Here is an 11,145-nt window from a genome sequence, read left to right as displayed (position 1 = left end):
AGAGGCAAAGTGGGATGAGAATGGAAGCACGGAAGAGATATGGAGGGAGATGGTAGAAGTTATTAGAAGAACAGCAAAAGAAAACATTGGTGAATCTAAATGAATAGGACCAAGAGACAAAGAGTCCTGGTGATGGAATACGAGTGTACAAGATAAGATAAAATTAAAAAGAGAATGCTTTAAAGAGTGGTCTTTATGCCGCAACGCAGATAACTGGAAAAAATATAAAGCGGCTAAGAAAGAGACAAAAGTGGCTGTAAATAAAGCAAGAACAAGAGCATATGAGGGTCTCTACCAGTCTTTGGGTACGAAAGAAGGAGAAAAAAGTATATATAGAATCACAAAGAGCCGTGGAAGAAGAACGACATATTTGGATCAGGTTAAGTGCATAAAGGATAGGGATGGAGAGGTGTTGGCTCAAGAGGAGAAGATTAATAAAAGGTGGAAGAACTACTTCTACGAGTTATTTAATGAGGAACAGAAGACTCTTTCGAGTCTTGGTCGGTTATGCACAAGGAAAGAAGATCAAAATTTTGACTACTATCGAAGGATTCGAGACTTCGAGGTAAAAGAGGCTCTAATGGCAGGGCAGTAAGACCTGATAATATCCCGATTGAGGTTTGGAAGGGTCTTAGAGAAAAAGGCATCAACTGGTTAACCAAGCTTTTTAATGAGATTTTAAGGTCAAAGAAGATGCTTGATAAGTGGAGAAAGAGTACATTTGTACCTATCTACAAGAATAAGGGGGATATACAAAGTTGCGAAAACTATAGAAGGATCAAGCTTATGAGTCATACCATGAAGTTATGGGAAAGAGTGGTAGAACGGATGTTGAGAAAAGAGACACAAGTAATAGAGAATCAATTTGGATTTATACCAGACAGATTTACCACTGAAGCGATATACCTATTAAGAAGGATGATGGAGAGGTATCGTAGTAATAAAAAGGATCTACATATGATGTTTGTTGATTTAGAAAAAACGTATGATAGAATACCAAGGAAAATCTTATGAAAGGTTTTAGAAAAGAGGAGTAAGAATTGCATATATTCGTGCAATTAAAGACATGTATGATGGGGCCACAACTAGTGTGAAAACTCAAGGTGGTGTGACAGAAAAATTTCCTATTGGTATAGGATTACACCAGGGATCATCCTTAAGTCCATACATTTTCACATTAGTCTTGGAAGTACTCATAGAGCACATCCAAGAACTTGTGCCATGATGCATGCTTTTTGCCGATAATATCGTTCTTATCGGAGAGTCAAGGGAATACCTAAATAAGAAGTTGGAGTTATGGAGAGAAGTTCTAGAAGTGTATGGTTTGCGCATAAGCCATAGCAAGACAGAATATATGGAATGTAAGTTCAGTCTGAGAAAGGAAAACCCTAATATAGAGGTGAAGATTGGAGAAAACATCCTACGAAAAGTTAAAAGTTTTAAGTATATTTGGTGCATCATACAGGATAATGGAGAGATTGAATAGGATGTAAATCATAGGATCCAAGCAGGTTGGTCAAAATGGCGGAGTGCATCTGATTTTATATACGATAAAAAAAGTGCCTTTAAAACTTAAAGGTAAATTCTATCGTACCACCATAAGACCGGCTATGCTTTATGGTACGGAATGTTGGACGGCTAGAGGAGAGCACGAACATAAATTGAGTGTGACAGAGATGAAAATGTTGAGATGAATGAGTGGTCATACGCAATTGGATAAAATAAGAAACGAAGATATAAAGAAGAGAGTTGAAATAACACCCATTGTGGAAAAGATGGTTGAATCGCATCTCAAATGGTTTGGACATGTGAGAAAAAAACCGATAGAACATCCAGTTAGGAAGGTGGATAAGATGGAAGATGAACAAGGGGCGAAGGATAGTAGAAGACCTAAGAAGGTCATCCATGAGGTGGTCAAACGAGATCTACATGTAAACGGTCTCTCTATAGACATGATACATGACCGAGCACAATGACGTCATTTAATTTATGTAGCCGACCCCACTTAGTGGGACAAGGCTTGGTTGTTGTTGTTGTATAACTAACTAAATCTTTGTTGTATCAATGTTCAAGTCTTTCATAATTATAAATAGTTTACTAAAAAATTCCAAACATAAAATATCAAAATTGATTATTGCCATTCGGTTTCTCATGACAGCAAATCACAATGGTAAAAACCCCTTTGAACCTAAAGTCAGACTCAGATTCCAACTTCCTGACACTATGAAAAAAGCCTTTTTCCTTTGATGATGAACACATCACTAGCACCATCTCTGTCTGGTACCTGCCACAACTGCACCACTCCAACTTTTAGAGCCCAACCAAGTCTTGAAGCATTGACATTAAGCAGCATGGTAAAATTTTCAGCAACACTCTTCCAGCAACATAACTAATTATTGCCACATCTAGAGGCCAAATGTCTAATCGTATCCAATAAAACATTGCCCAATCAAATTGAAATTTGACAGCCATTAGATCCTAAAAAATGGCATGTAAGTTTCACACGATAAATGCCAATGGCTGCAACAAGAAGCAAGTCAAGAGAAAAGAGATAAGTTATATGAATGCAATTACAAACTAACATTGGGAAAAAATGCATTAAGAAATCTTAAAAAGTTAAAATCAATAAATTATCAGATCAAACAACCATTATAAAATAAAATTTGACAGTGAAGTGAACACATCCCCATGAAAACATGAAAAGATATTATTTTTCAAATTCTTGAAATTCTCTACTATTTTTCTTTGAAATTATTACAGAAAAAAGGATAATTTACTGTAAGAAAGAACAAGATATTATGAATCTCTAGTCAATGGCAAAACATCCATGTTACCTTCAGTAATCTACTATAGTAACCTCTGGAAAGAGGGAGTTTCGAATTAGGAAATCAACTGCTCCATCAATTCGTGGAGATGACAGTTGCAGTTCTGCTTTATGTAGCTTCACCGGCCTGCGAAACTTCTGCACTTTCACTATCAATGATTTCAAGTTATCCAAGCATGGGCTTTCAGTGTTCACCAAATCTGGGATTTTGGAGAGAATCTACACAAATTCACAAGATTGCTCAAGACAAAACTTACACTTGAAAATGCATCTAAGGACAAGAAATCTTGCTATATAAAAAAGAAAACTAAACTAAGATACCTCAAGAGTACATGAACTGACAGTCAATGATCTTACATTAGCAAGCAATTGCAGCCAGCTAATTAGGATGAAAGGTGAGTGCAAGCGACTCGATAATAACGATTTGGGAACATCGATATTTACTTCTTCAAGAAAAGAAAGATTGCTTTTTGAAGAGATTTTCTGAGAGATAACACCCCGATAAGCAAAAGAACGAAGACTCGGAGTTGATAGCACAATTTCATAAGCTTCTTTGCTATGAAAAGGGGAAGAATGAATGGTCAAATTGGTAAGTGTAACATTTGAAATGCAGAGGATATGTGGAACCTTTACAACATAATGCTCAATGACCAAAGTCTTCAACTTGATACAACCCGAAAAGGGATCCACCAGTTCGCCATCACCAGCACTAAAGGCAAATCTCCTAAGACGCAAACTCATTAAAGCTGTCATATTTAGAAACTTTGGAAGCAATCCGAGGGCCTCTCCACTAGGAACTGAAAGATCAAGCCACGTTATAGTTTGAATGGAAAACAAGCAAGGTGGCAACTCTATACCACCAGAATCAATATTGAGTCTCAATTGCTCAATCCTATGTGATTTAGCATATTTCACAACCCTTATCAAAAGCGTAGGTGGGATAAGACCATTATAACAGAAATCTAGGCTGTGGAGTGGAGCAGAGCCGTCACGAAAAGATAGAACCTTATTAACAAATTTCTTGAACAATGTCATATGTCGAAATTCAGGGTCTGTGCTACGTAATCTAAGAGAAGGAACTCGTTTCCATAGATCCTTCCATCTTTTGGACAAGAGAGTAGTCCTAACAGCATCTTTGGTTGTTAGGAATTCCAACAAGTGAATCAGAACACAATCCGGTAAGTCACTGAGCCTATCTTCATTCCCTTCCCTCTCACTAACACTACCATTAGTATTTCTTGCTCTCTTCAAATTGGGTTCAATAGCATCAAATTTCATCGCTGGCATATCTGACCCAACAAAAAAAATGAACTTTACACATTATTTCTCACTCCGAGAAGCAAAGGGAATTCGCAAAAGTTTGCTATAACATATAAATATACGCAAAATTAAAGAGTGACAGTAGTGAAAGACATATGAATCGAAAAACGTGAACGTTAAATTCTACGGAAATTGAAGAATGTGAGGAACAAATAGTTAGAATGAATGGGTCAGGGTTACCGTGTGTTGGGGAGATTCAAACGCCTCAAAATCTCGAACACCTGAAAATGTTTTATGACTCGGTTCAGAAATTGCAACCCTTTTTCCCAAGGTTATGAAAACCAGACCGGTAAGTAGACCGGTCAGGTAATTGATAATAGTTTTATAGTTTAAATGTTTAATAGTTCAACAACAATAATATAATTTAAATGGCATAAGTTCTCCATAAAGATTGTAGGCGAGTCTAATAAAGCCATTATCAAACGTTACTTTAACTCCCTTTCTTATATATTAATTCTTTATTTTTTCTATTTGTGTGTGATTGCTAGCCTAATAGCAGTGCACTAAAGTTTTTTTTTTAGTTTTAAAAGTATTTTTATAAAATCAAATTAAATAAAAAATATTTTTTACATATGATCTACATGTAAATTATAAAATATAATATAAAATATTGTAAATATCTCTATCAAACATAAATTTTGTTTATTTATGATGAGATTAGAAATCGAGTAACTACATGTGTTTTTGTAATTAAGTTCAATTAAATTAGTGTAAAGTCAATAAAAATAATGTGCATATGTCACTACATCTTATTTTTTTTTGTGTTTTTTGTAGTACACAAATTTTAAAACATAGCATAAAATATATTTGTAATATTACAAATTTATTGATATAGTACACAAAATTTTACACATAACACAAATTTTTATTATTAGTGTATTTTGTTAATTGGGTGGGTCAATGTTCTGGATATGTAATCTTCCAAAAATTTATGAGCTATGCATCAAAATTTTTATCGTACACCAAAATTTGTGTGTTATATGTATTTTATTGATATAGTATATATATATTTTTGCATATAGCATACAATATTTTGCACATAGCATACAAATTTTTGTTGTAAATGTATTTTGTTAGTTGGGTGAGTCAATGTCCTAGATATATAATCTTCTAAAAATTTCTGTGATGCACATAAAAAATTCTATGTTATATATCAAAATTTGTGTCATACACAAAAATTTATGTGTTGTGTGTATTTCTTTGATATAGTATACATATTTTTGCATATAGCATATAAAAATTTTTGCACATAACACACAAAATTTTGTTGCGAATGTATTTTGTTAATTAAGTGAGTCAATGTTTTGAGTATGTAGTCCTCTAAAAATTTATGTGATATGCGTGTTTCACTGGTTGGGAGAAGAAGATGAAGATGACCAGGACGATGATGATAATAAAAGAGGATGATGAGGAAAGGAAAAAAGAGAGAAAGAAATTAAACAACAACATCAAGAAGAAGATGAAAGACAATGGTGGTGGTTGACAACGACGTTGAAGAAATAAACGCGCAAAAGAAAGAGATGATGACAACGACGATAACTATAACACAAAAAGAGGAAAAGGAGGAGAAAGAAAAAGAAAAAGAAGACTGTTGGGAATAAGTAGTATGACCACAATCCAATCAATCACGTGTCAAATAATTTGTTATTGTTATTATATTAAAATGTTAATATAATAACGTCCTTGATTAAAATTTAGAGATTTATCATTGTGAAATGATCATAATATTGAGAGATAAATCTTTTATAATTTAATCTAAATTGTTCTTGGTCATAGGATTATTAAAAAGGACATTAATAATCCGAAAAGATCAATATATATATATATATATATATATATATATATATATATATATATATATATATATATATATATATATATATAATGGTCTTCATTGGATGAAGATTAATAGATCTCATTTATTAAATTATATATATAGATGGTGCATATAGAGACATAACCATTGAATTGACTCACTTTGAGAATTCCTAATGGTTATAATTATTGTATATTTGTCAATAGAATATTCTCAAGATGAACATAGTAATAGAGTTTCCTTTGACCTGCGACTGTCATAGTAATCAACAATGTATTTATTATACTTTGATTTCGTACACCTAATACCCTAAGGTGCTAGTTGAATGGATATTGGGTATGATTTAGATACTTGTAGAATTAATGATTAGTCAATAAGGAATCCATCAACTCTCGGTAAAGAGTTTGAGCTCTATGATTATAGTGACTGAGATGAATAAAACCTTGGCCAAGGAGATTGAATGAATGAAGAAATGAGTTTCTTAGGTCATTCAAAGTTCATTATAATAATGGTAACAAGTTAGAGTTTGACAATTAAACCATACTCTAAGGGTTAACCAAGAGCTGGAAAGATGGAAGGAATTATACTTTGTTCTTCTGAGGTTCTTAGTAAAAATATATTACTTCATACTATCGGGTCGTTGAGGAGTGTTGCTAGACGCCAACCTTGATTAGTAAATTTAGTATGACTAATTTACTACCCGCTTAGTATTGAACCTATGGGGTCACACACTAACGAGTGTTCTAATCTTTGCTATAGAATTATTTAATTATTATTTTGATTTGATCAAATAAATAATTATATTAATTCAGATGGAATATTATTATATTTTTTGCTAGCACCAAAAATATAATAATAGTATGATAATTGAGAATATTAAATGAGATTTGAGAATAATTAGTTATTCTATTTCTAAATTTGAATGAGATCCTAACTGATTCCGTTTTCAAATTGAATTATGATATGATTCATAAAATTTGAAGGATTCAGATTTGGAATTTTAAGATATGATTTAAATTTGAATTGAGAATCAAATTTAAAATCAGTAACAAATCTCATACTATATATATGTATGCCAAGAGTAGAGGAACATAAACGAGAGAATAACAAGAGTTTTTATTCCTTTACCTTTATACAAAAAAATGTATGTGAGACTAATTCTTAGAGAAGAATTTTATGGTGTGCAAAGAGTTGCAAGAGGTTTCTCAATTTAGATAAGATGTTCATTGGTCAAGGGGTTGACAGCAAATGTTGGTCTCGGTGTGGATACGCATAGTACCTTCGTACCATCGAAGGAGAAAAAGATTTTTACTAGCGTACTCAGGTATTTAAATCTGATCTACTATTATATTATATTATAGGAATAAAGTTTACGCACAAAATAGATCTTTAAGGATTACTTTCTTTTCTTCCACTGCGTGTATAAACACATAGTAATCCTTCAAAAACAACAATAGCAGCAGTGACAACGACGGCAGTGGCGGCAACGACATTGAAAAAAGAAACGCGTAAAATAAGAAGATGATGATGAGACGAAGATAATGATAATAAAAGAAAAGAAAGAGAAAAAGAAGAAGAAAAAAAAGAGAAAAGCGCGCAAGGACTTAGTATTTGATTTATTTGGTTGATCTCACTTAGTAGAATAAGATCTTGTTGTTTGTTTGTTTTATATCAATTATATTATATATACATTAAAAATTAATTATCAATAAACTGTTACTTATAAAAATATGTATTTGATATTTCATAAAATATTTATATTATATTAATATAAACAAGTTTGATTATTTATCTATTGTAAATTTATTTATTTTATTATAACAAATTTAATTATTTTATTGATTGATTATTTAATTGAAATAATATATAAATCAATATATATAAATATAAACAAATACATAACGATTGATTTAGTAACTAATTTTTAATGTAATATTTTTTTTTTGTGACTGTTTTTTTTTTAATGTAATATAAACAAATACATAATATATCTAATATATATAAATCAACATATAAATATATCATGTCACATGCATATATTTTTCCCCTTTCAACAAAATCACAAATCTCAGTTTATATATATTCTTTCTCGTGTCTTTTGCATTGATGCTCTGATGCAGTCTTTTTCTTTCCTTTTTTATACCATAGAAATGAAGCTGGACTTATTGAAGAGATTGTCAAAGAGATCTCGAAGAAAGTGAAGCGTTGCTTTTCAAGTGTGTCGGAAAATCTTGTTGGAATTGATGGAAAATGTAAATATTTTGAACCAATGTGTGCTAATTGAATCAAGAGAAGTTCGAACCCTGAAAAATTTGGGGGAACCATTGGTGAAGTTGTATTTGAAAAATATTCATCCCAATAAGAAGGTGGTTGTTTCTTTAGAAAACGTAAGAAAAGAATCACAAAGGTTTGGATCTCATTCTCCACGAATTTAAACATAATTTTCTCAACTGTCATTTTGGGCTCTGTTGTTTACCATATTCGTTATGCAAAATTACCAGAATCAGTTGTCAATCGAATTCACGGTACGGCAAACAGTTTGCTAAGACCAACGGTTGCAGCTCAGACCATGTTTGTACATGAAATTTTATTAAATATATTTATCTTAAAATAAAAAATAGTAAAAATATTAATAAAATTAGATAAGACAATAATAAAGAAAGAGAGAATATTAAAATATAATTATTATCAAAGTAATGAATTATATATTCATCTTTAATTATAAAACTAACATAAATCTTATCTTTTATAGTTCCTAAGGAAATTTTAAGTTTTCTATAATGTAGATTAAATGATTAATGAATTTTTCTAGATCCTTTTTCTAATAAAATATTAGGCATAACTAACGCCGTCTGTGGGGATCGAACCCACGACCACGTGGTTAAAAGCCACGCGCTCTACCACTGAGCTAAGACGGCATGTTGTTAAAATTTTAGTCTCTTTTACATTATGTTTGAATTAATGGAATTTAAGAGAAAAGAAAATAAACAACGAAAATAGATGAAAAATGAAGTTTTTCATTGATTGAATGAGAAGGAAAATTGATTGAAAAGAAAAAAAGTGGCGTGGGATGTATGTCTAACATTTCCTTCCTGCGAAGAAAACTAATAAGAATTCCAAAATAAAAGTAAAATTATCAATTTATCCATAGTGTTAAAATTGAAAGCAAAATTTTTAAATAGTTAGTTGTTTCTTAAGCTTGAAAAGACTTCTTTTTACATTTTTCTATTAAAAAAATAATTTAAATATATTAGTATATTATAATTTATATATAATATAAATAAAAATATTAATATAATTTCACTTGATTTTAGTTATAATTTTCTCTTTTCTATTCAAATAAAGTGTTAGTCCAAATATATTTTATATAGTTCCTTTTCTTACAAATTTTTTCCTAATAAAATGCTACATATAATTAACGTCGTCTATAAGAATTGACCACGTGGTTAAAAGCCACGTGCTCTACCATTGAGTTAAGACAGTTTGTTGTTAAACCTCTAGTTTTGATATAATTACAACACAATAATAAAGAAAGAGAAAATATTAAAATATAATTTAATAGTAAAGTAATAAATTATATGTTCATCCTTATTTATAAAACTAAAATAAAAAGAAAGAGCAATTTCTATAGTGTAAAAGCTTAATCTATCTTTTAGTCCAAATATGTTTTATAGTTCTTTTTTTTAAGGGAATTTTAAGTTTTCTACAATGTACATTAAATGATTAATGTATTTGTGGAGATCCAACCTAGGACTACTCGTTAAAAGCTACGCGCTCTACCACAGTACCATTGAGCTAAGACGGCTTGTTGTTAAACTTTATAATTACAACAAAAATATAATTTTTTTCATTTTGCAAGAAATATAATGAAAAATGAAAAATGATCAAGTATCTTATATTTTTTAATTTTTAAATAAAAAATTAAATTTTTATGTTTTAAAAGTAAATATATATTTAAATTTTACTTATATAAAAATTAAGAGAATGAATTAAGATTATATAATGTTTGAGTTAAAAATAGACAATGATGAATTAGGATTCCTAATTGAATTTAGAAATTTGATAATGAAAATATCTAATATTATAGGAGGAAGACAATTATAACTAAAAAAAGTTGGAAATAAATAGCCAAAATATTTTTTTAATGTATTAGAGTGAATATTAACGCTGAAGAAAGTAAATAGTGCAGCGCCTTTTGGATTTTAAAATTTAAATCATAAATTTTAATCATTAAATTTTAAATCCTAAATCAGAAATTCTAAATTCTAAATATGAGTTATTGATATAAAATATAGAGTAATTATTTAAATTTGTCCCTACAAATTTTAAAAGTGGATATTTTAGTTCCAAAAAAATTAATAAACAAAAATATCTCCAAAGTTTTATTCCGACAGACAAATCAGTCTCTAGTTCATTTTTTGGCAGAGTAATTGTCCAAATCAGTCCCTAAAGATTTTAAAAGCGGACATTTTAGTCTCCAAAAAAAATTAATACACTGATCAATTCCTAACATTTTTCTTAGTCAGACATAACAGTTCCTTGTCTATTTTTTGGTATGATTTCAGTAAATTCTTCAAGTATTTATTAGAAAAAGAATATTAATAGATATTATAATCAAATTAACTTTTAAAGTTAAGTTAAACCTATTTAATTTTTAATATAGTATTTTTTTTAAAAAAATATTATTAAATCATTCTCACTACATACAAAATTTTAAATCCAACAAAAAGAGATGTACTAAGTCTCATCTTCTCTTGCATATTTTTTGGATAAAAATGATAATAAATTTGTTTATTAGATTCTTATGTATGTATTTATAATATAAAAAGTGTGTGTATAAAATCTTGTGCTACCGCCGCCCTTGCTATATCATGACCTCAGTGTCCTTGTTGCTGTTGTCTCGTTACTTGTTTCTTATCAACTAAGTCAGATGTTCATTTTATTATTATGTAGCTGGTTCTTTTTATTTTAAAGTGGATGTTTATTTGTTGTATGTGGATGGTTCTTTTCATTAAGATGTGAATTTTTATTTGGATCATACCATTTAAGTGAATGAAGCAAAGCGGCACGCGATGGATGTGGCGAACACTACAAGAAAAATACTGAGAACCGTCAGACATTAGCGGGAAGTTTTCTCTCAGATTTGGCAATAAATTCGTCATCCTGAAATATTACCGTCAAAGTT

General features: G+C 30.2%; 1 protein-coding gene and 1 non-coding gene across 3 annotated transcripts; both read right to left on the bottom strand.

Annotated features, from left to right (window-relative positions):
* Positions 1 to 2,052: 2,052 nt before the first annotated feature.
* On the bottom strand, positions 2,053 to 4,434 carry LOC112706260 (putative F-box/FBD/LRR-repeat protein At4g13965). Of its 2 annotated transcripts, none has more exons than XM_025757460.3 (4): positions 4,325 to 4,434; positions 3,146 to 4,113; positions 2,835 to 3,043; positions 2,053 to 2,520 (listed from the first exon to the last, which is right to left on the bottom strand). In XM_025757460.3, the coding sequence occupies exons 2-3, from the start codon at positions 4,109 to 4,111 to the stop codon at positions 2,837 to 2,839; spliced, it is 1,173 nt and encodes a 390-aa protein (XP_025613245.1). In that variant the 5' UTR covers positions 4,112 to 4,113; positions 4,325 to 4,434; the 3' UTR covers positions 2,053 to 2,520; positions 2,835 to 2,836. The 2 variants fall into 2 exon arrangements, with proteins under 2 accessions (XP_025613245.1, XP_025613247.1); XM_025757462.3 differs by having other exon boundaries at positions 3,182 to 4,113.
* A 4,372-nt stretch (positions 4,435 to 8,806) lies between these two features.
* TRNAK-UUU (transfer RNA lysine (anticodon UUU)) lies at positions 8,807 to 8,878 on the bottom strand. The gene has a single exon. It is a non-coding gene; the product is annotated as a tRNA-Lys (tRNA).
* Positions 8,879 to 11,145: the final 2,267 nt, after the last annotated feature.

The sequence above is a fragment of the Arachis hypogaea genome, chromosome 8 (assembly GCF_003086295.3).
Source record: "Arachis hypogaea cultivar Tifrunner chromosome 8, arahy.Tifrunner.gnm2.J5K5, whole genome shotgun sequence".
NCBI lineage: Eukaryota > Viridiplantae > Streptophyta > Magnoliopsida > Fabales > Fabaceae > Arachis > Arachis hypogaea.
Note: the sequence above shows the minus strand (reverse complement) of the source record. Positions and strands in the feature narration are given on the sequence as shown.

Excerpts from the sequence above, each read along its gene's own strand:
- LOC112706260 (XM_025757460.3), bottom strand. The coding sequence starts at position 4,111 with ATGCCAGCGATGAAATTTGATGCTATTGAACCCAATTTGAAGAGAGCA. Across the intron at positions 3,044-3,145 it reads TCAGTTCATGTACTCTTGAG|ATTCTCTCCAAAATCCCAGA; the intron begins GTATCTTAGTTT and ends GAATTTGTGTAG.